Source organism: Equus asinus, chromosome 22, assembly GCF_041296235.1.
Source record: "Equus asinus isolate D_3611 breed Donkey chromosome 22, EquAss-T2T_v2, whole genome shotgun sequence".
NCBI classification, from domain to species: Eukaryota; Metazoa; Chordata; class Mammalia; order Perissodactyla; family Equidae; genus Equus; species Equus asinus.
Genome location: NC_091811.1, coordinates 52,772,789 through 52,797,734, shown reverse-complemented (window position 1 = coordinate 52,797,734; position 24,946 = coordinate 52,772,789). Strand labels below are relative to the sequence as shown.

The 24,946-nt window shown below is 39.2% G+C and overlaps 1 protein-coding gene across 7 annotated transcripts in view; it reads left to right on the top strand.

The window, feature by feature from the left end:
- Positions 1-215: 215 nt before the first annotated feature.
- Positions 216-24,946, top strand: part of TFCP2 (transcription factor CP2) — a 48,038-nt gene continuing 23,307 nt past the window's right edge. For 2 of the 7 annotated variants that reach the window (XM_044755938.2, XM_014847407.3), the window contains exons 1-2: positions 807-1,072; positions 11,357-11,449. In XM_044755938.2, the coding sequence (XP_044611873.1) occupies positions 951-1,072; positions 11,357-11,449 (215 nt within the window). In that variant the 5' untranslated portion in view covers positions 807-950. Of the gene's footprint in view, positions 1,073-10,372; positions 10,486-11,356; positions 11,450-24,946 lie in introns of all 7 variants that reach the window. The other 5 variants (XM_070494993.1, XM_014847406.3, XM_014847408.3 and 2 more) reach the window with 5 other exon arrangements.

Below are 24,946 nucleotides of genomic sequence, written 5' to 3'. Positions count from 1 at the left end.
CTCCACCCACGCCTTAGGGTGCCGACTTGGTATATAGCGGACGCCACGACTCAGGTAGTCACAGGGAGGGTCGTTTAAACCGGGACGCTTGACGCACGCCGGGCCCTCTCCTCGGTCGCCCCGCCCATCTCCGGGGGCGGGGAGTCGTGGCGTAGCTAGCCTATCATCACTGCCGACGCTGACGACGTCTCTTCTCCATTGGTGGACGACGGGGTGACGTCACGTTCGCCGGACCGGCAAAGGAAGAGGGCGCCATGATTGGCTGGCGGCGGCACGGCGGGTGGTGGAGGAGCTTGGCCAGTCTGGGTTTTACCCCGGTGGTGGACTTTCACTTTCCATGTTTCGAGGCCTTTGGGGGCTGCAGAGGGAGGGGAGTCGGCTCGGCGGAAACCTGGATCTGGTTCTAAGAGCCGTGGGGTTGAGCAGGGGTGACCGGAAGTGATCTTGGGACTGACCGGAAGCGAGGCCTGGAGGGGAGAGGAGAGCGGGTCCCGGGAGGGAGGGGGCTTCCAGCGGGAGGGGGCTTCCAGCGGGAGGGGGCCGGGGGAAAGGTGCGAGAACGGCGTGGGAGCGCCGGGTAGGCTGCGGGTCCCTGCTGCTGGGCTGTTTGGAGAGCAACGTGCCCACCACGAGCCTAAGGAGCTCGAGTGTGGGAGTCCAGCGCTGCCTCTGGGCAGTCTGGACTAGTTAAGCAAAGGGGCCCTCGTGCGGCTCCAGAGAGCTGGCGGGGAGGGATTTTGGTAGTTGGGGCAGCCAAGAGCAGGGAGGCAAGGGTACGGGAGATTAGTTAGGTTGTGCGGGCAGTGTGGCTTGGGCTTGGGGGCGGCTGGGAGGTATTGTGTGGGAGATCTTGGCTTGGAGTTTTCTACAGTCCTGCCCCCATTGGGTAGAATCACACTACTCGCCTTTGTACAAGAGTCGGTGTCTCCTGGGGCAACGAATGAGCCAGGATGGCCTGGGCTCTGAAGCTGCCTCTGGCCGATGAAGTGATTGAATCCGGGCTGGTGCAGGACTTTGATGCTAGTCTTTCCGGGATCGGCCAGGAACTGGGTGCTGGTGCCTATAGCATGAGGTGAGTGAGATTTTCCCAGACCTTGCACCTTCTGAATAACAAAGGCAGGATGGAGAATAAGGGGCGCGCGGTGGGCTGGGGTGGAGTGGGAAGAAGAGGTGTATAGAGTTAAAGAAGCTGTTTGCCGTTGGGGAAAAGGAGCTTGTTTCCTTTGTTGCTTTGAGTAGAGTATTGTGGAAGAAATGGAACAAGAGCTTGTAGACATGTCAAGTCTGTGCAGGATAAGTGGAAGAAGGAAGAATGGCCCTTGATTAGCAACCAGATGAATGTTGACAGGCCGTTGTGCCAGTGTGGGAGACTGGAGGCTGATGGTGTGTGTGTGTGCGTGGATAGATTGCGCTGGACTTGTTTGAAGAAGAGGCCAAACTGAGCATGTGAGGGATGTCTGGGAAGTTGAGAGCTGAGACAATAAACGTTGGTTGACTGCTTTTTGGGAGGAAATGAGACCTTGGTGAAGAAGTTGACCCATCTATATCTTAGCCTGCTTTGAGCTTTTACTTAATTCTGTGGTTTCTGATTTTTGAAATATAAACTGTGAAGTGAAAAAGTGTCATAGAGAACTTTTGGATGCTTCTGGACCTTTATGTATCAAGCTAAATGTTGATAATAAATAAAAATCTCCTTTGAAAGCAGCATAACTTGCCACGTGATTTATTTGCATGCATTAGGTATTTCGTTCCCCCCGATAGTTTGTTTCATTTATAAGATGTGCAAAAATCATGTCTGGAAATGTTGAAACATCTGCATCTTAGAGTTAGATGGAATATAATTGGGTTTCTAGATGTATTTTAAAGCTTAATCTCAATAAGTGAATCAAAGAGACGTTAGAACTTAACGCTTTGAGTTTATGGATTTATAGGAGAAAGATGCTTTTTAATGGAGAAGGACAAATTTTGCATTCTGATAGTGAGATCCTTTGAGAGTTATGTAATTGAAACTTCTTATCCCTGCTAAACCAAAGTGGGCTTTCCTCACTGAAGTAAAGTTATGAGTTAGAACTTAATAGTTCATCTTCAGGAATCTTTGCTTACAGTTAGGATAATAAAGGCTATCCCTGTATACATATTTTCATGATTTTTAGGGAAATTTGAGTTCTATCATGAAATGCTCTTAGTCTTGAGGAATTTAACTCTAGTTTTGCCTGTCATTATTTACATAAGTCTGGCCATAAAAATAGAGATTAACTTGGTCTCACAGTAAATGTCCCAACCCTGAGTTTGCGTGTCAGTATCTGACATAATATTTGACAACTTATGCTGTTTGTGTAAAGATTACCACAGCAAAAAGTTTGGTTTTATCTAGGTTATTGGAGTTTAGGATGGCGATCATGAAGTGTAAGTGTTCTTGTTATAAAAGCAGTTCACATTGTCAACAAACATTTTCGCCTCTACTACGTCTTCTCTCTACCACACAACCTTCCGTTTATGAGTACTTTCCTGTGTCGTACCCTGAGTGGCCTTCATAGGTATTAGTGGAATGGCTTGCATATTCACATGTAGAATTTTTTTCCAGCATCAAATCCACAAGAGTTTTCAAACATCACTTTATGTTTTCCCCAGGGCACACTGTGCCAAAAATTTAAGTATTTTTTCCTTGTTTTTTTGCCTTCCTCTTTTTCATCCCTTTTGCTCTTGTCACTTCTCTTGACTCTTACATACATTTAATCATTTGTATTGACTTGTGTTAACGAGATATTAGTTCTCAAACTTTAGTATTCACGAGAGCCATCTGGAGTACTTAAAAATAGTTTCTAGGGCCCCATTTTCCGTGACTGGGGCACAGACCAGAAATCTGATTTTTTAAACAAGTTCTTAGGTGATTTTGATGCAGGTGATCCAGGGACCACATTTTGAGGAACACTGACTGGAGGAGTTTTTATACACAAAGACAGTGATCCTTTGCTTTTCCTCTTTCCTCTGTTAATTAGACCATGTGATCGCTTTTCCTGTACCTTTGTTAGGAAAAGTGTTCTCTTTGACAGGCAATTTGTTTTGTAAAATATTTTCCTTAACGTATTTGTTTTACCCTCCCTCGTTTGCTTATTTTCTACATCTTGTAATAGTTTCGCTTCAGATGTGTTGGTTTGTATTTTATAAAGATTCTTCTGAACTGGATTTCTGTTTTCGATTCTTAATCTTCCGCTGTAGTCAGTAATATTCTTTTCATAAGTGGTTCTTTAATATTCTCCTTACATTTTCTGTACATTTTAATACATGGCACAAATTTTATAGTTAAAATAAAGGACATTCCCTGAAAATATGCTGATTGAAAGAAGCTGGTCACAAAAGACCACATAGCATATGATTTCATTTCAATGTAATGTCCAGAATAGGGAAATCGATAGAGACAGAAAGTAGATTAGTGGTTGACTAGAGCTGTGGGGGAGAGGGAATGGGGAGTGACTGTGTATAGGTATTGGTGTTTTGCAGGGGAGATAAAAATGGTCTAAAATTGTGGTGATGGTTGCACAACTCTGGGACTACACTAAATAAAATTGAACTGTACACTTTAAGTGGGTGAATTGTATGGTATATGAATTGTGTATCAATAGAACTGTTATAAGAATAAAAAGATTAAATTTTGTATTTTGTTTTCTTAAAAATTTTCTTTCTCTCATTTCATTTTTTTTAAGTTGAGGTTTAATTGATATTACATAGAATTAATCGTTTTAAAGTGAACAATTCAGTGGCGTTTAGTTTCTTCGCAATATTGTGTAACTACCACCTCTATCTAGTTCCAGAACATTTAAATCACCCCAAAGAAAAACCCTGTACCTGTTAAGCAATTGCTCTCCGTTTCCCCTCCCCTCTCTCCCTGGGAATCACTAATATGCAGTCTATCTCTCTGGATTTACCTATTCTGGATATTTCATATACTCTAGTCTCCCCTATATGCTGGCGGTATGTTCCAGGACCCCCCAGTGGATGCCTGAAACTGCAGATAGTACCGAACCCCATATATCCTGTTTTTTCCTATAAGTACATACTTGTGATGAAGTTTATAAGTTGTGCACAGTAAGAGAGTAACAGTAACTAATAATAAAATAGAACAATTATAATATACTGTAATAAAAGTTATGTGAAATGTGGCCTCTCTTTCAGTCCAAGCTTATTCCTGAATCTGTGTAACCATCCCTTACTTGAAGCAAAAGGCTTGGTGTCATGTGTTTCAGGGGATCCCTTGCTATAGTCTTCGTACAGGCTCAGTGCTTTCTGGCACACCACGTTGCCACCATTTGGACCATGTTTTCTGTTTGTGTCTTCCACCCACAAATATAATTTCTTTTCCATCTTAACTAAGCACTCATCATGCACTGTGGCCGTAACTTGCAGCTTGAGGTGCAACAGCAAAACTAGCATGAATTTCTTTTTCCTCCTTCACAATTTCACTAATAGAGGATTTGTTCTTACTGTAGATCTTAGCAACCTCAGCATACTATTTTTTCTTTCCTTATTAAGTCAAAAACTTTCACCTTTTCACTTAAAGGAAATGCTTGACGGCTTCTCTTTTGGCATAGCTCAATTGCCAGCATCACTCTCTTACCCTTTGGGGCCATTGTTAAGTAAAATAAGGGTTGCTTGAACACAAGCGCTATGATACCAGAGCAGTTTATCTGATAACTGAGAGGGCTACTAAGTGACTAACAGGAGGGTAGCGTATACAGTGTGGATACGCTGGACAAAGGGATGATTGACATCCCAGGAAGGATGGTGCAAGACTTTATCATGCTACTCAGAATGATGCGAAATTTAAAACTTATGAATTGTTTACTTCTGGAATTTTCCATTTAACATTTTTGGTCCATGATTGACCACCAGTAACTGAAACTGGAAAGTGAAACCTTGGGTAAGGGGGAGACTACTGTAAATGGAATCATGTGTGACCTTTTGTGTCTGGCTTCTTTCGCATAAGTTTTCAGGGTTCATCCACATTGTAGCATGTATTAATACTTTAGTACTTTCTTCTTTTTTATGGCTGAGTTATATGCCATTGTATGTATATATCATAATTTGTTTATCCATTCATCCCTTGATGGACATTTGGACTGTTTCCACTTTTTTTTTTGTGAGGAAGATTCACCCTGAGCTAACACCTGTTGCCAATCCTCCTCTTTTTTTTTTTTTTTTTTGCTTGAGGAAGATTAGCCCTGAGCTAACATCTGTACCAGTCTTCCTCTACTTTGCATGTGGGATGCCTCAACAGCATGGCTGATGAGTGGAATAGGTCCGCACCTGGGATCTGAACTCATGAACCTGGGCTGCCAAAGCAGCATGCTTGGAACTTTAACCACTTGGCCATGGGGCTGTTCCCAGGTTGTTTCCACCTTTTGACTATCATGAGTAACGTTGATATAGTGTTATGTTTATAAAAGAAGTGACCGTGAAATGTTTATAAACATTTGTGTACAAGTTTCTGTGTAGGCATTTTTTTATTGAGGTGTAATTGTATTAGTTTATATATATTATAAATTATACATATTGTACATTAGTATATAATACGGTGTTGATGCTAACGCATTAGTTTTAGGGTTACAACATAATGATTTGATGTTTGTATATATTGTGAAATGATCACCACAGTAAGTCTGGTTAACATCCGTCACCATACATAGTTACAAAATTTCTTTTTCTCCTGTGATGAGAGAACTTTTTTTTAAATTTTTTTTTTAAAGATTTTATTTTTTCCTTTTTCTCCCTGGTACATAGTTGTGTATTCTTCGTTGTGGGTTCTTCTAGTTGTGGCATGTGGGACGCTGCCTCAGCGTGGTCTGATGAGCAGTGCCATGTCCGCGCCCAGGATTTGAACTAACGAAACACTGGGCCGCCTGCAGCGGAGCGCGTGAACTTAACCACTTGGCCACGGGGCCAGCCCCTGATGAGAGAACTTTTAAGATTTACTCTCATAGCAACTTTCAAATACGCAATACAGTCTTGTTAACTATAGTCACCATGCTGTACTCGACATATGTTTTCGTTTCTCTTGGGTGTATACCTAGGATTGGAATTGCTGGGTCTATGGTAATTCTATGCTTAACTTTTTTTTTTGTTCCCTCCATAATTTAAAGACTATTTTTTTAGAGCAGTGTTAGGTTCACAGCAATATTGAGAGGAAAGCGTCCAGAAATTTCTCATATACCCCCGCCTCCACACGTGCATAGCCTCCTCTATTGTCTACATCCCCCACCAGAGTGGTATATGCTCTGTATCTACAGTGATGAAGCTACATTGATACATCATAATCACCCAAAGGTTATAGTTTATCGTAGTGTTCACTCTTGGTGTTGTACATTCTGTGGGTTTGGACAAATATATAATGATATGTATCCATCATTATAGTGTTAATGCAGATTATTTTCAGTGCCCCAAAATCCTATGTGCTGTTCATTCCCCTACACCCATCCGAAATCATGACAACCGTTGGTCTTTTTACTGTCTCTGTAGTTTTGCCTTTTCCAGAATGTCATATAATTGGAATCATACAATATCTAGCCTTTTCAGTTTGACTTCTTTCACTTAGCAGTATGCATTTAATGTTCCTGCATAGCTCATTTCTTTTTAGTGCTGAATAATATTTCATTGTCTGGATGTACTGCAGTTTATTTATCCATTTACCTACTGAAGGACATCTTGGTTGCTTCCAAATTTTGGTAATTATGAATAAAGCTGTTATAAACATCCATGTGTAGGTTTTGGTGTGACGATAATTTTCAGCTTTTTTGGGTAAATACCAAGGAATACAATTGCTGGATCATGTGGTGAGAGTATGTTTAGTTTTGTAAGAAACCACCGAACTGCCCTGCAAAGTGTCTGTACCATTTTGCATTGCCACCAGCAATGAGTGAGAGTTCCTTTTGCTCTACATCCTCTTCAGCATTTGTTGTTGTCAGTGCTCTGGGTTTTGGCCATTCTAATAGATATGTAGTGTATGCTTCATTTTTTCAAGAACTACCAAGCTGTTTTACACAGCAGCTGAACAGCTTTGTATTCCCACCAGCAATATACAAGGGCTCCTATTTCTCTACATCCTCATCAGCACTCGTTTCCTGTTTTTGTTGGTTTATTTTTAATTAAAGCCATCCTAGTGAGTGCAGGGTAGTATCTCATTCTGGTTTTGTTTTGCGTATCCCTATTGACCATAATGTTGAGCATCTTCATGTGCTTATTGGCCATTCGCATGTCTCTTTTGGAGAAGTGTCTGTTCATGTCTGTTGCCCAATTTTAAATAGGGTTGTTGTCTTTTTGTTGTTGATCTGTAAGAGTTCTTTATATATTCTGGATACTAGCCCATTATCAGATATACAGTTTGCAGATATTTTCTCCCATTGTGTAGGTGGTGGTTTCACATTCTTGATAATGTCCTTTGATTCACAGAAGTGTTTAATATTGATGAATTCCAATTTATCTATTTTTTCTTTTGTTGCTCATGCTTTTGGTGTCAACTCTATAAGAATCTATTGCCAAATCCAAGGTCATGAAGATTTATCCTATGGTTTCTTCTAAGAGTTTTATAGTTTAAGTTCTTATATTTAGGTTGTTGATCCATTTTGAGTTAATTTTTGTATATGGAATGAGGTAGGGGTCCAGCTTCATTTGTTTGCATGTGGCTGTCTTGTTGTCCCAGCCACCATTTGTTCATTCTTTCCTATTGAGTGTTCTTGGCACCCTGGTTGAAAATCAGGTGGTCACAGATGTAAAGGTTTATTTGTAGACTCTTAGTTCTATTCTGTTGATTGATATGTCTGTGCTTCTGCCAGTACCCACACTGTTTTGATTACTATAGCTTTGTAATAAGTTCTGAAATTGGGAAATGTGAGTCCTCCTTTGTTTTTGTTTTTCACTATTGTTTTCACTATTCAGGGCCTCTTGTAACTCCATAAAGTTTTGAGGATTGGCTTTTCTGTTTCTACAGAACAGGCCATTGAATTCTGATAGGGATTTCATTGCATCTGTAAATGGCGTTGGGAGTATTGCCATCTTAACAATATTAAGTTTATCAGTCTGTGGGCATGAGATGTCTCTCCATTTATTTATGTCATCTTTATTTCTTTCTGCAATGTTTTGTAGTTTCAATGTACTAGTCTTTCACATCCTTGGTTAATTCCTATATATTCCTATATATTTCTATATATTTTATTCTTTTGGATGCTATTATAAATGGAATTGTTTTCTTAATTTTCTTTTTGGATTGTTCACTGCTGGTGTATAGAAGCACAACTTTTTTTTTTCTGTTGATCTCGTGTTCTGCAACTTTGCTGAATTCATTTATTAGCTCTAGTAGTTTTTTGGTGGATTCTGTGGGATTTTCTATATGTAGAATGATGTCATTTCAAATAGATAATTTTTCTTCTTTTCCAATTTGTATGCCTTTTATTTCTTTTTCTTGCCTAACTTTTCTGGCTAGGACTTCCAGTGTAATGTTGAATAGCAGTGGTGAAAGTGGGCATCCTTGTCTTATTCCTGATCTTAGAGGAAAATCCTTTTTTTGGTATATATTTTGGTTATTTTCTTAGTGGTTATCATGGGGATTATAGTTAGTATCCTAAGTTTACAGCAATCAATTTGAATTGATGCCAACTTGGCTGCAAGAACATACATTAAACTAGACTTATTGTGCTGATCATTTTACAATATATACAAATATCGAATCATTATGTTGTAGACCTGAAACTAATATAATGTGATATGTCAGTTATAAAGAACATACATTAACTCTGTTCCTATCCAACTCCATTTCCTCTCTTTATGTTGTTATTGTCACAAATTACTTCTTTATACATTGTGTGCTTGTTACTATATATTTATAATTATTACTTTATGCACTTGTCTTTTACATCATATAGGAAACAAAAAGAGAAGTTAAATACCAAAAATGCAATATACTAGCTTTTATATTTACCTATGTAACCTTTGTAAGATCTTTGTTTTCCATTTGACTTTGAGTTACCATCCAGTGTTCTTTCATTTCAGCCTGAAGGATTCCCTTTAGCATTTCTTGTAGGGCAGGTCTACTTGTGATGAACTCCCTTAGCTTTTGTTGAGGAATGTCTTAATTTCTCCTTCATTTTGGAATTCTTGGTTGATAATTTTTACTTTCAGCACTTTATCATTCCACTGCCTTCTGGCCTCTGTGGTTTCTGATGAGATATTGGCTGTTAATCTCATTGAGAGTCCCTCATATGTGATAAGTCACTTCCTTTCTGCTGCTTGAAGAGTCTCTCTTTGTTTTTCACCAGTTTGAATATAACGTATCTTGGCGTGGATCTCTGAATTTATCCTCTTGAAATTTGTTGAGCTCTTAGATATGTAGATTCATGTCTTTCATCAATTTGGAAAGTTTTTGACCATTATTCTTCAAATATTTTTTCTGCCTCTTGCTCTCCCCCTTTTCCTCCTGGGACTCCCATAATGTGTACACTTGTTGGTGTACCATGGGCCCCTTAGCTTCTGTTCATCTTTTTTTTTTTTTTGCTCCTTAGCATGGATAATTTCAATTGTCCTATCTTTAAGTTCATTGATTCTTTTCTCTTACCTAGTCAAATCTGATGTTGAACCCCTCTAGTGAATTTTTAATTCTAGCTATTATACTTTTTTGCCTAGAATTTCTTTTTGGTTCCTTTTTATAATTTCTCTCTTTTTATTGCTATTCATTACTTGTTCATACGTTATTTTCCTGATTTCCTTTAGTTATATTATGGTTTCCTTCAGCTCTTTGAGCATGTTTAAGACAGTTAAAGTCTTTGTCTAGTATGTCTAGTATCTGGGCTTGCTCAGGGATGGTTTCTCTCAATTGCTTTTTTTCCTGTCAGTGGGCTATGCTTTCCTTTGTCTTTGTATGCTCTGTAATTTTTTGTTAAGAACTGGTCATTTTGAGTATTGTAACGTGGTAACTTTGGAAATCAGAATTCTCTCCCTCTGTGGAGATTACTGTTGTTGCTTGGTGAAAGCTGCAGTCATCCATTTGTTGAGTGACTTTTCCAAACAATATATTCCTTGTTGTATGTGGTCACTGAAATCTCTTTTGTTATCTCTGTGATCAACAAGTGACTTGACAGAGATTTCCTTAAATGCTTGGATCCAATAAGAAAAGAAAAGAAAAAAGAATATTCTTTATCTTTCTCCCTCTCTCTCCACATACCTAGAATTATTTTTCTTTGAATGTTTAAGAGTAATTTGCAAATGTGATGCCCATTAACACCTAAATATTTCAGTGTGTACATTTTAAAAACAAGAAATTCTCTTGCATAACCATAGTACAATGATCAAAATCAGAAACTTACACTGACACAACACTATTATCTAGGGGCCGGCCTGGTGGTGCAGCCATTAAGTTCGCACGTTCAGCTTTGGTGGCCTGGGGTTCGCCGCTTCGGATCCCGGGTGCAGACATGGCACCGCTTGCCACACCATGCTGTGGTAGGTTTCCCACATATAAAGTAGAGGAAGATGGGCACAGATGTTAGCTCAGGGCCAGTCTTCCCCAGCAAAAAGGAGGATTAGCAGCAGTTAGCTCAGGGCTAATCTTCCTAAAAAAAAAAAAAACCCCAAAACAAAAAAACCCACTATTATCTAATCTATGAATATCTAATCTATCAGATCTTGGCAATTGTCCTAATGTTGTCCTTTACAATAGAAGAATATCCAAGATGATGTGTTGATTCTGTTGTCCTATTTCTTTTGTCTCCTTTAATCTAGAACAGTTCCTGAGTCTTTCTTTGTATTTTTATGATATTGACAATTTGATGAGTATAGGCCAGTTATTTTGTAGATTATCCCTCAATTTGAGTTTGTTGTTTGCTTATGATTAGATTCAGGTTATGCACTTTGTGTAGTAATACATAAGAGGTGATGCTGAGTTCTTTTCTGTATATCATATTGGGATGCACATGCTATCGATTGGTCCCATTACTGGCAGTGTTAACTTTGACCATTTAGTTAAGATAGTATATGCCAATTTTCTCCATTGTAAATTTATTATTTTGCCTTTCATAATTAATAAGTATCTTGTGGGGAGATACTTGGAGACTATGTAAATATCCTATTACTTTTCAAACTTTCACCCACCCATTTTAGCATTTATTGATGATTCTTGCCCTAATCAGTTATCTTTATGATGGTTGCAAACTGATGATTTCCTAATTATGCCTTTCCTTTGACATTTATTAGTTTACTTTCTACTGTAAGAAAGAGCTTTCCCTTCTTATTTATATTTATCAGTGTAGCCTCATAGATTCTTACTGTATTCAATAGGTTATAATCTTTTACTATCACTATGTATTTTGATCAGATTGTTCCAGATTTGGCCAGAGGAACCCCTTCAAGCTGGCTCCACACAGAAGCCTTTTAAAATTAAGGTCTTGCTGATGCCTATTGTTCCGAGGTAACTATTAATAGCACACTCCTTCACTCACCAAAGTGTTCCTGTCTGAATGATAAATTATATGATCACTTTATTTAAAATGTAGATCAGATCATGTTACTTTTCGTGTCTGCTATTCTCCTGGCTTGCTCTGCTGTGGCAACATCTGGCCTTCTTACAGTTCCTCAGATGCTCTGCACACTCCCACCTCAAGGCCTTTGCGTTTGCTGTTGCTCTTCCTAAAATAGTCTTCTCCATCCCTCACTTGCTTTAGGTTGCTGCTCAAATGTCACTTTCTCACAGAGGCCTCCTCTCACCACCTTCACATAAAGTAGCAAGTGCCTCTTTTTCTCACCAGCACTTGGCCTTCTCTGCTCTGCTTTCTCTTGTCCCAATATCTGATATGTTAGTCGCTTATTTGCCTCTTTCGCCAACTAGAATCAGTGCTCCATGGATGCAGGACTTTGTTTTGTTCTCGCTGTCTCCCTAGTGCCTTAGAACAGTGCCTAACAAATAGTTTGTGCTGATTGTTGAGTGAACGAACTGAGCTCACTCTCACTGTATTTTGTTTCAAAGGCAAGTAGTATAGTAGTTTCTGAGGCAACTATGTCTCTTCATCAGAACTGGTTTTTGTTGTTTCTTTTTTCCCGTGCTTCTTTTTCAGTACTGTTTTCCTTCACTTTTCCACTTCAGCTATCACCTAGCCGTCTTCCACATCTTCATCTCTTTTTTTGTCTTGGAGTTGGTCAGTTTTTACTGACTGTTCCTCTACTTTCCCTTTAGTTCTGAGTCTCTTGTGATGGACAGTGTATTCCTCCCTTTGCCACAAAATTTAAAAGTTTGCTACTTTTAAAAGATGGTGCTGCCGTAGGGCAGCCTAGTGGTGTAGTGGTTAAGTTTGCACACTTCACTTCAGCAGCCCAGGGTTCACGAGTTTGGATCTGGGGCACAGACCTACACACTACTCATCAAGCCACGCTGTGATGGCATCCCACATACAAAATAGAGGAAGATTGGCTCAGATGTTAGCTCAGCAACAATCTTCCTCAAGCTAAAAGAGAAAGGTTGGCAACAGCTGTTAGCTCAGGGCCAATCTTCCTCACCAAAAAAAGAAAAAGAAAAAAGATGGCACTGCTGTAAAAATATCAGGAAATATGTAGGAATGTTTAACTTCAAATTGAGGATACTGTTGCTTCTGAGAGTTGGAGGGAGATATAACTGGGGAAGGATAAAGGATAAAGGGGGATTCACCTGTTCGTGCTCTATTTCTTAAGCTCAGTGGAGTGTACACAGGTATTTTTTACACATTTTTACCTCTTTAGATGACTGAAATACTGCATAATAATAAGTTGTCCTGTGATTCATTGTCTTTTTACTGAAGGTTTGTAGATTTTTCTTTGCTTTCTTACAGTTTTCTTGCCCTCTTATAATTCTTAGGGAAGATGACCTACAGTCCAGCAATGTTTCCCTGCCTTCCTTTTCCTTCTTTGTTACCTTCTCTTTCCGTTTTCCACCTCTTCCTAGCCTGCCCTCATTCTGTGCTTTTTTTTTTGAGGAAGATTAGCCCTGAGCTGACATCTGCTGCCAATCCTCCTCTTTTTGCTGAGGAAAACTGGCCCTGAGCTAACATCCATGCCCATCTTCCACTACCTTATATGTGGGATGCCTGCCACAGCATGGCTTGCCAAGTGGCGCCATAGCTGCACCCGGGATCCGGACCAGCGAACCCTGGGCCACCGAGGCAGAACGTGCGAACTTAACCGCTGCACCACTGGGCTGGCCCCCATGCCCTCGTTCTTTATCTGCCTTGTTCGCAGTACCTTCCATTTGTAGGGATAGTTGACTCTCATTGTGTGTCATCGGGCTAGAATCTGGGAGAAAAATTAATTTGGGACTTTGGATACACATTTGGGACTTTGGATACACAAATTGGTGTTCTGATTTTCCTTTTACCACTGGTTCATGTTTTGAATGCACAAGTCCTGGTTGATTCACTCAGTCACTAAGCAGATTTTTATTCATTCATTCAACAAATATTTGAGTGCCAACTACATGCTAGGTTTTCTACAGCTTGATTCTGTAGCTTTGAGTCTTTTCCATATGCTCCCATATGCAGGCGCTATGTCTAGTGCTATAGTGATTAAAAGATAAATCACAGAGGTTCTTGTCCTCATCTTCTCTACCAAACTGTAAGCAAGTAAAGACTGGTATGTATATAAAAAGGTATGATGCAGACTAGAAAATGATATGCCCAGAATTACAGATAAAGTGCTGTCGGAGTTCAGAACATGGAAAGACTACTTCTACCTCCTGAGGGTGGTCTCTGAAAGAAGAGCAGGATTTGGCCATGTGAAGAATGAGAGAGAAGATATTCCAGGCAGAGGGATTGTGGGAATAATGGAATTGCTGGATTATGGAGTTTGTGCATCTTCATGCAAGATAATGCTAACTTGTTTTTCCTGATTACCTTGGAGTTTAAGTGTTTTGGTTGTTCTTCATTCTAGCCAATACTTTCTTTAGTCATTGTTTTGATTTTTGTCAATCTAGTGGATGTGGGTTTTACTGTGGTTTTAATTTGCATTTTCCTGATTTCTTATGAGACTGAGCACCTTTTCATGTGTTTATTAACCATTCATGTTTTTGTAAATATTCAAGTTTTTTTGTGTGGGGGGGGTCTTTTTCATATTAACTTATAGGAATTTTAAATATATTTTGGATACTCATCTTTTGTGAGTTATGTGTGTAGTCCATATCTTCTCCCAGTGTATGACTTGTCGTATCACTTTATGTGTCTTTGGCTACATGAGTTTGGCTACATGTCTTTGGTTCCAAAGTTCTTAATTTAGTGTATTATAATTTATCAATCTTTTCCTTTATAGGTATGATTTTTGTGTCTTGTCTAAGAAATTCTTCCTTCTCTAATGCCATAGAGTAATTCTCCTATGTTGTCTCCTATATTGTCTTCTAAGGGTTTTACGTTTTTGTTTTTCATACTTAAGTCTTTAGTCCACTTAGAATTGACTTTTTTTTAAAAGATTTTTTATTTTTTCCTTTTTCTCCCCAAAGCCCCCTGGTACATAGTTGTATATTCTTCGTTGTGGGTCCTTCTAGTTGTGGCATGTGGGACACTGCCTCAGCATGGTTTGATGAGCAGTGCCATGTCCACGCCCAGGATTCGAACCAACGAAACACTGGGCCGCCTGCAGCGGAGCGCGCGAACTTAACCACTCAGACACTGGGCCAGCCCTAGAATTGACTTTTTTAAAAATTGATTTTTGTATTGGGTGTTGGTAAGGATCCAATTCCATTTTTTTTCCTATAGATATCCAAATTTCCCAACACTACTTATTGAAAAGTTCATCCTTTCTTCCATGGTCAGCAATACCAGCTCTGTCATAAATCAAATTTCTGTAAGTGTGAGGTCGGTTTATGGGTTCTATATTCTGTTATATAGGTTAATTTGTCTGTCCAAGTCAATATCATGCTGTCCTAATTACTAAAGCTTGAAGTAATTCTTGGTATCTGGCAGAGTAAATCTCTTGTTCTTCTTCAGGAGTACCTTGACTGTTCTTGGCTTTGCTCATTGATAGGAATTTTAGAATCAGCTTGTCAAGTTCAATCTGTTGGGATAGTGATTGGAATTGAATCTGTAGATCAATTTGGGAAAAAGTGACATCTTTATGATATTCAGTCTTTCGATCCTTGAACCATGATGTAACTTTCTAGTTAGGTCTTAGCTGAATATTTCTTGAATTTGACCCTCTGTATCTGTACTTTCATTGCTGATTCAGATTTTCGTTTTTTCGTACATGGACTGTTGCGTTAGCTTTGAACTGATCTCCCTATTTTTAGTCTCCTTTTTCCAAGAGGCAGCCTAGCATAAGTGAGCTCTGGAACCAGATTTAGGAGCTTGAATGCTGGCGCCATCAGAACTGGGCACATTGCTTAACCTCTCTTTCATTAATTTAAAAGAGATAATAATAATAGTAGTCACCTCATAAGATGGTTATGAATATTCAATGAGTTAATATATGTAAAATGATTAGGAGAGTGTCAGGCAAACAGTAAATGCTCAATAAATGCTAGCTATTATTGCTGTGATTTAAATTCTAGCAGTCTAACTCCAGAGCCTTCCCTGTTAATTCCTGTGCTCTACTGAAGAGAAGATGAACTCAAGATGTATTTTGTAGTTAAAAATTCATAGGGCTTGTTAGTTGACATGAGGATAAGAGAAAAGTATCAATCTCAGATGCCTCCCAGGGTTGTAATTTGAGCATTTTGCTGGCTCGTGTCGCCATCCAATAGAAGAGTAGAAGACATGAGGGGAGGTAGGCTGGGCAGGTGTGGAGGAAGATCAAGAGTTCTCTTTTGGATCTGGTCCATTTGATATCCCGGAGAGACATCAAAGAGGCAGTGTTAGGTGGGTATTTAAATGTGCAAATCTGGAGTTCAAAATAGAACTCTGGACCTAGTGGATATGTTTGAGCATCATCAGAATAAGGTGATATTTAAATGTATGGGAATTAATGAGAGCGTCTGGGAATGTAGAAAGAGAAGAGCCAAAAGTCCTGAGGTTTTATAGAGGAAGAGGGGTTGCCACAAGGGAGTTGAGGAGATGCTGCTGGTAAGGTAGGAAGAAAATCAGGAAAGGGGTATTCAGGAGGCCAGAGAGGAGCGTGCTTAGCGAATGTAGAGTTTACAGCTGTGTTGAATGCTGCTGAGAGTTGAAGTAAGATGAGCCCTGAGAAGTCACTGTTGAGTTTGGCTACATGGAAGTCATTGGTGACCATGACAAGCATTTTCCATGGAGAGGTGGAGTGAAAGCTTGGTTGCCATGGTTTGAGGAATGAATCAGAGAGAGATGAGGAGGTGGAAACTCTGTATATGTAGAGACTTTTAGTTATGAAAGTTACAGAGGAGTGTAACAGTAGTTGAAGGGGGATGTGGGAAGAGGGAGATAGATGGCATGTGCGTTGGGACAATCAAGGGAATAAAGTTCTTGGGAACTGAGAACGGACAGATTCCAAGTCCATGGGAAAGGATCAGCCTTTTCTGGGAGGAGGAACTTTGTCTTTATTGTATCAGGTCAAAAGAGAAGACAGTTTCAAGGGCAGATAGGTTTGTAGGTTTGGTAGTGAAAGATACTTAAAAATGTTGTATGAGAGATTTAATTGGTTAAATTGTTTGTGGAGAGGCAATTGCAAGTAACATGGAAATATGAGGAGCTCTCCACAGGGGTTGTAGGTAGCCAAGTGCTCAAGACAGATTTGATGATAAATGATAGCAGCCTTTTCTGCACTATTCATCTGCAAGTGTAACCCAATCATGTTTGCTGAATAGCCTAATTATAAAGACCTAGATTCTTCTAGTGGGCATATTATTATTATTATTTTAATCATTTATTTGAACAGTATTTATTGAGTACTTACTATGGCCAGGCTTTATTGTACTAGGGTAAAAAGACAAATGAGGTCCTTTTACTCTTGGAATTTGCATTCTTATGGGGGGAGGAGGAGGAGTAGGTAGGTAGGTAGGTAGGTAGATAGGTAGATAGATAGATAGATAGATAGACAGACAGACAAGGAAATTTCAGAAAGACATGCCATGATGAAAATATATAGGATCTATTTTAGGTGGAGTGACCAGGAACATATGTCTGTAGCCATGACAATTTAGCAGAGACCTGAATGATGAAAAAAACCCAGTCAGGCAGAAATCTGGAAATTCAACTTCTGGGCAGGGGAATCAATCATTGCAAAAGCTTTGAGTCCTTTTATTGGAAATCAATTGATTGATACTATCATTCTATTAGGATGAATTGCACAAATAGCCATGTGTAAGCGTTGGAGTGTACCACCTCTAGAAATATCTTTGAAGCATTTAAAGGAGCTTTCAATTACATTTTTTTCTGCAGGAATGTTTTGAACAGTTTCTGCTTAATCTAGGCATTGAGTAGTAGAGAAGAAGGATACCACTTGGATAAAATTTGTTTTATTGTTTTCCCCCTGTCAAAAACAGTGCCAGACGCCTAAGTGCGCACAAAGTATTTACTGAATGAATGGATGAATAAACTTGGATTTGTCTGGCTATCTGCTAGCTGTGTAACCTTGGGCAAATTATTTAACATCTCAAATTACTTGAGCCTCAGTATCTTCAACTGGCAAACAAGGAGGGGGAGACATTTCCTCCTACCTCACAGCATTATTTTGTGGGTTAAATGCAAATTTATGTGTAAAAAATCAGTGGTAGCAGTTGAGTGGGAGTAGAGGAGAGCAAGGGAAAGGAGCTGCAGTTTGTAAGCTGGAACTTTTGAAAACAGAAGAGAGGCGGGAAGTATACCAGACTAAGAGCAAACTGGGTCCAGTTTCGAAGGCCTTGGGAGGGCTGTTGAGGAGCTAGCCCTTTATCATGATTTTGTCGGGAAGCTGCTGGAGTGTTGTAATCAGAGTAGTGACATTTTAGATTTACGTTTTTGAAGGTTCCTCTGGCTTCAGATTGGAGGATAATGATAAAAAGCTGGTTACTCCTGAGGATTGAAGCTTAGTGAACTGGGTATCTTCTGTTCTGCATATCCTTAGAAATGCAAATTAATTCTCTATCCATAAAAGAAAGGGAGCAAATAACAGTCCTGTTTTGATTACCTCATCAAGCCTAGTTGGGATGCCTCCAAGGAATATGTTGGCCATTTTAGAAGAAAGGGCCTTCATCGAAGATGTGGTCCGAAAGAGGAGCAGAAGAGCTAAAGCCTTGTCACCATTTCATAGGACTAGTGTTTTGGTACTTTTAGGATATTCCCAAAAGTCGATAGCAGTTAAAGCCTTAAAAAAGAGAAAAATGTCTGCTTGTCTCTCACTCTAGGGAGGAATGGGGGCTAGGGAGATGGCCGGCTTTTGAAGCTAGGCTTGGTAGCAGCGATGGAATGGGCAAGGCGGAAGAACTCCGAAGGTGGTAAGTGATGCTTGCCAGTGAAGAGGGAGGGAAGCTTAACTGCAAAAAAAAGGATGAACTAGTAGACATTTGGGGTCTTAAAACAAGCTTTGAGGCTCAGCACCATAAGGGGCTAAATGTAGTTTCCCTTAGTCACAGAAAACAAAAACAAAACGCTGTTTTTATTTTACCACTTAGGTCTTATTATGATGGTAGGTATCAGAACTTTGAATATTGAAGTGGGAGTTCTACTTTCTGTATGAAAATTGTCAGATTCCCTGGAATATATAACCCATGAATATTGTCGCAGGTTGCCATTCATAACCTAAATGGGAAGAGTCAGTGATTTCAGAAATTTAATAAAAGAGCCTGGTACTAATGATGCCACAGGTGATGTTTTCAATTAGCAGTGTTTTAATGAGATTTGTAGCCTGGTAAGAGCTAATCCTGTAATGAAGGAAAAAAACTGAGAAAGCAGGCCTATATCTGGTAAATCTCCTGAGGTAGGGCTTTACTGATTCAGATTTCTTTGATTAAACTTTTAATATCTTACAAGCTCTCTGGAAGTAAATTTGCATCTGACATTGGTCAGATACTTTTTCAGCTTCCAAAATAAGTAAGGCTTGCAGACAGATCTGAAATCAGAAGTCTTTAGTGACTTTCTAAGCTAAAGGGAAATAAGAAGCATTGCCTATAGAAGTAAATAAGTAGTAATTGGCAAATAATTCAGCAGAGTAGAAATGAGGGACATTCAAAGACTTGGGGGGGGAAGAAATTAGTGTCATTTTTTGGTAACTTTGAGATGTACATAATGAATGACAACTATTCAAACCTTTGGTCTCTCATAACTGTGCTGATGAAATAGAACGGATTATACCTGGAAGCAGCCAGCCCTGGTGGTCTTGTAGTTAATATTTGGGGCTCTCACTGATGTGGCCCAGGTTCATTTCCCCAGTCAGGGAACCACAGCCCCGGTCTGTCACTTGTCATACTGTGATGGCTGTGTGTTGCTGTGATGCTGAAAACTATGCCATTGGTATTTCAAATACCAGCAGGGTTCTCCATGGTGGACAGGTTTTAGTGGAGCTTCCAGACTCAGACAGACTAGGAAGAAGGACCTGACCACTCCCTTCCCAAAAAATTGGCCCTGAAAACCCTACGAATAGCAGCAAAGCTTTGAGCACTGTCTGATACAGTGCCAGAAGATGAGAGGATGGTGCAGAAAGACTGGACAGGGTTCAGCTCTGCTGTGCACAGGGCCACTAGGAGTTGAAATTGACTCGAGGACACTAACAACAGCAAATACCTAGAAGCACTTCTTAAAGTGATTCAAGAACGTTAAACCCAGGATTGAGATTTGGGGAAAGTTCTAGAAACAGCATTCCTAAAGAAAGACTGTCAGATGACCAATATCTCTATCAAGGGCAGCATCAGCATAAAATTCAGATATGGTGTGTTTATCTGCTGCTCACTTGTGTTTTGACGTCATACTCAATAGTCCATGGTCCATGTTCCAGGTTTGAAGTTGGAGGAGAGTAGAGTAAAGCTACTTAGGGCAGGGTTGTATAAAACACCTACAAGAAACATTCTAGGCCCTTTCAAGTTACATTATTTTCACTATATATTCTTAAGTAACTCATTTATGCTTCCTTGAGTATTAGTAATACTGTAAGGACAATGAATTGGAATATCGGAAAACGATAGGTGTTTGTAGAATAGTATGATTTGTTGCTGTGCAGACATAGAAATTTAGATGACAATGATGCTCTGCTCTGTAAGGGGACCTTGTTTATAACTTGTTTATTCCTTGTTTATTCCTATATCCCTGCCACCTAAAATAGGGCCCAGAACATAGTGGGTGCTCAAAGACTATTTGCTGAATAAATGAAAAAAAAAATGGTTTTGAAGGGATTTACTGATCCAGTATCAAGCTGAGTGTTTTCCCCAGCAGTGGTGATAGAGATGCATAGATCTGAACAAACTGCCTTACCTTTAGTGCTAATGTTTCAAGATGGCTCACTGGGTACTTGTGTAAAATCACGTCTTGGTATAGAAACGTGGTCATCCTAGATGACATAGAGATCAAACGCATTGCCTTGGCTTCTTAAGACACAGCAGTCAGTAATTAAGCTCACCAACCGCTCCCCCCAAGTTCTGATTTAATTGGTATGGAATATGGCCTGGAAGGGATTTTTAAAAGCTCCCCAGGTGATTCTTAATATGCAGCCAAGGTTGAGAGCCACTAGTGTTTATATGGCTTCCATACAGACCTGACTTTAATTTAGTAATGCAGTCTACAAGTACAGTGGAAGATGGCTTGAAAACTATTTTATTTCCAAGCATTTTCTGACTTAAAAAGCAGGATTTGGATTGCAGTTTTTAAGACAGTCTTCAGTCCAAATAGGTTGGCTATTAGATTTAACAGCATTCTCTGTTGCTTTGCAATGGAAAGTTATGTGCTGTATGAGTTTAACAATGAGAGAGCCAAAAGGGACCCAATAAGGATGAGCTGAAGAATCACTTTTCTGTTGAGTACCGTCTGTGTTTACTCTCTGTGTATTTGTTTCATTATCTATCCCTCTTCTTAAGTAGCTGAATCACAGTCTGATCTGGAAGACTTGTCTTTTGTTGTGTTAGTTTTTTGAATACTGTAAATAAACTTGATTTAATTTACTGCAAAGTTCTAAGAGAAAGACTAGAACAGTGTTTGTCAAACCGCAGGTTGCGGTCAGCATTTTAAAACATGAAGTCAAATAGAAAATACCAAAATTAATAAGTATTTTGTGAAAGTTGTTTCAGTTCTGTAGACACACAAATGTGTATGTGTGTCCTGGGTCTTAATATAAAACTGACTGACTCAATGTGGGTGGTATTCAAGGATGTTTGAAAGCCATAGGACTAGAGCATGTGAGAAGATGGAGGAAAGAGGTGGTTGTCCTGTCATTCCCTTCATGGGGCCAAACTATGATTATGCACATTTGTTTTCTCTCTCACACATTTTTGTGTGTGTGTTTTTTTTTTACCCAGTTGCTTATTCTTTGGATCTGGCCATATTGTTCAAATTCTTTACTACTGTTTCTTTACTTGGAGAGTGAAAATAAGTATGTTAATTGGCAGTGTAGTTTTTATAGCATTAAATTGTTGTTTTAAAAGGTAATATAAATAGAGTGGGGTTGTCATACTGTTTTCTCAGATGGTTATGTGCTTTGTTTATTTTTCCTTAAATACTATACAGTGACTTTTGGAATGTACCCTTTTGTTTTTTCTGTGTGTGTGAGGTGTTTGTTTGTTTTTAACAGAGCTATTCGAAGTAAGGATGATTTAATATCTTCCTTTACATATTTGCCACTGCTGTGAAGTTTTGTAAAGAATGCTTTAGAAACGTTGGAACAGCGGCCTATTCTTAACAAATCACCCACAAAATGTAGTGGCTTGAAACAACAATTTATGACTTCTCATGAATCTATGGATTGACTGTGCAGATCTGCTTCATGTAGTGTCTGCTGAGGCTGCCGTCTTCTGGGGCCTGGGCTGGAACATTCAAGATGGCTCACTCACATGTCTAATGCTGGGCCCTGCTGGGACGCTGGGATGGCTGGATCTCTCTCTCTTTTTCCGTGTAGCTCAGGGCTTCTTCCTGTCCTTGTGGCTGCTCCATGTGGTCTCTCCAGTTCAGAGTTCCCCAACACAAAAGTTTTGAAAGCTAACAATCCTTCTTAAAGATTAATCCCTAGGCCAGAACTGGCACACTGCTGTTTCCTCCACTTTGTCCTGTTAAAGCAAATTACCGGCCCAGATTCAAGATGGAAGGAGGGCCACATAAAAGTGTGAATACCAGGAGATGTGGATCATCAGAGGCCATCTTTGGAGATTAGCTACGAAGGGGATATTTAGCAGCCTAGTTATGAAATCTTATGCAACTTTTCTGGTATATGAAACTTAAGGCTGCATTTGGATTATCTAGATTTTCTTTTCTTTTTTTTCCCCCAAGCTCTGTTTCAGCATTTGCCCTGTTAACAGTTAGGTAGGAACTGTCTAACAACTATTTAGCTGTAAGTTAGACATAAATGAAAAAGAAGTTAGTAAATTGTAAGTTGGTTAGGGAGAAGTGAGTACAGAATGGGGGAATAGATGATGTCTTAATGAAACTTTAGGTTAAAAACATTAGTAAGAACTAAAAAGTAGGGGCCAGTTGGGTGACATAGTGGTTAAGTTTGCACGCTCTGCTTCAGCAACCAGGAGTTTGCAGGTTTGGATCCTGAGCATGGACCTAGTATCGCTCATCAAGCCACACTGTGGCAGCATCCCACATAAAACAGGAGAAGATTGGCACGTGTGTTCGCTCAGCGACAGTCTTCCTCAGGCAAAAAGAGGAACTTGGCAACAGATGTTAGCTCAGGGCCAATCTTACAAAAAAACCCCAAAACACTAGAAAGTACCATTTATTGACTACTGATGAAACATGGAATACCAAAGGAAAAAAAAAAAATGAGGAAAGAAGGAAAAGAAAATTACTTTATTTAAAAAAATTGATATATGGTTTTTAGTACTGAGAATAGTGTCTGACACTAGTAGGTACTCAGTAAATGTTTGAATGAATGATTGAAGTTTTCTTCTTAAAAATTGTTATCAATATTTCAGGAAACTTGTATTCCTCTTACGAGGCAGTTCATACATAGTTTAGAAGTGTATTTTGAGAGCATAGTTCATTAGAATCCTCTTTGGCCAAATGGATAAGATGTAGACTCTAAGAATTGAAAACCTTTTTTATGTCTTGACTTTAATCAGGAATATCATTTTAAGGAATTGTCTGTGTTAGAAAAAACTACAATGATGTGTCTTTTGGATTTTGTGTATAGAAGGTTTTGCATACCTAGATGTTATCTGTGCTTTTGCTATGATATATCTAGTCCTTATTTTGTCATGGCAAATAAGGTAGAAATAAAATTTTAAAAAATATATAGATAGGTTTGTAAGCCAGTTGGTCTAGCCAGTATACTGGCTTTTATAGTTATCGTTTGGCTGCTGCTCTCTATAGCAGATGCCGTAGAAGAATATGCTTTGGACTATAATAGCAGTGAACTAGTGGTATTTCCTGTCTACTAGAGGGCACTATATACCAATTGGTGTTTTCTAACAATACATAGATCCTTAGGCCTATCCCAAGGCAGCTTCTAAAACCTGAACAGGCTCAAAACATTTAGTCCTTTTAGAATAATAAAATAATAGAATTGATTTGGAGGATATTTTAAAGAGGCCACCTCAATTAGAAGGACCTACAACTAGAATATACAGCTGTGTACTGGGGGAGCTTTAGGGAGAAGAAACAAAAAAGGAATATTGGCAACAGATGTTAGCTCAGGGCCAATCTTTAAGAAAATAAAAGAAAAAAAAGAGGCCAGCTCATTCAACTCTGAACTGATAATTTAATCTCTTTATAGAGTAGATGAAATAAGACTCCTTTGTTTCAGACAAACGTCCTCACTTCTTCACTTACTCTTCAAATGACGTGATGTTAGGTCCCCTCACTTCTTCTTATCTCTTTCCTTACATTTTTAAAGTCCTCTTTTTAGATTTCTTCACTCAGAACTAAGCACAGTACTATACTCAAATGTAGTCTGATTTGCATAGAGAAGAACGTCATTTCCCTCATCAGACTTTGTTTTTAATGAAACCAGATGTCAGCATTTTTGGCAGCTGTATCACACTGTTTGTCTCATTGAAATAGATTTTTTTTTTATTGCGTTATTGATAGGTTACAATCTTGTGAAATTTCAATTGTACATTAATGTTTGTCAGTCATGTTGTAGGTGCACCACTTCACCCTTTGTGCCCACCCCCCACCCCACCTTTCCCCTGGTATCCACTAAACTGTTCTTGGTCCATAGTTTTAAATTCCTCATATGAGTGGAGTCATACACAGATTATCTTTCTCTCACTGGCTTATTTCACTTAACATAATTCTCTCAAGGTCCATCCATGTTATTGCAAATGGAATGATTTTGTTCTGTTTTGCAGCTGAGTAGTATTCCATTGTATATATGTACCACATCTTCTTTATCCATTCGTCTGTTGATGGGCACTTAGGTTGCTTCCACGTCTTGGCTATTGTAAACAGTGCTGCAATAAACATTGGGGTGCACAGGACTTTTGGGATTGCTGACTTCAGGCTCTTTGGATAAATACCCAGTAGTGGGATGGCTGGATCGTATGGAAGTTCTATTTTTAGTTTTTTGAGGAATCTCCATACTGTTGAAATAGATTTTTTTTTAAACCCTAGTCTTTCTCGCATATGTTGGGCCATTTTGTTGTTGTTTTTAGTTCTAAGTGCATGACTTTGTATTTATCTTTATTAAGTCTTGTTCTGTTAGATTTAGCCTCCTGTTCCAGCCAATTAGAGTTACTTTAAAAGTTGGTTCTAGGGGCTGGCACAGTGACACAGTAGTTAAGTTAGCACACTCCATTTTGGTGGCCTGGGGTTCATGGGTTCAGAACCTGGGCACAGACCTACATACCACTCGTCAAGCCATGCTCTGGTGTGTCCCTCATATAAAGTAGAGGAAGATTGGCATGGATATTAGCTCAAGGCCA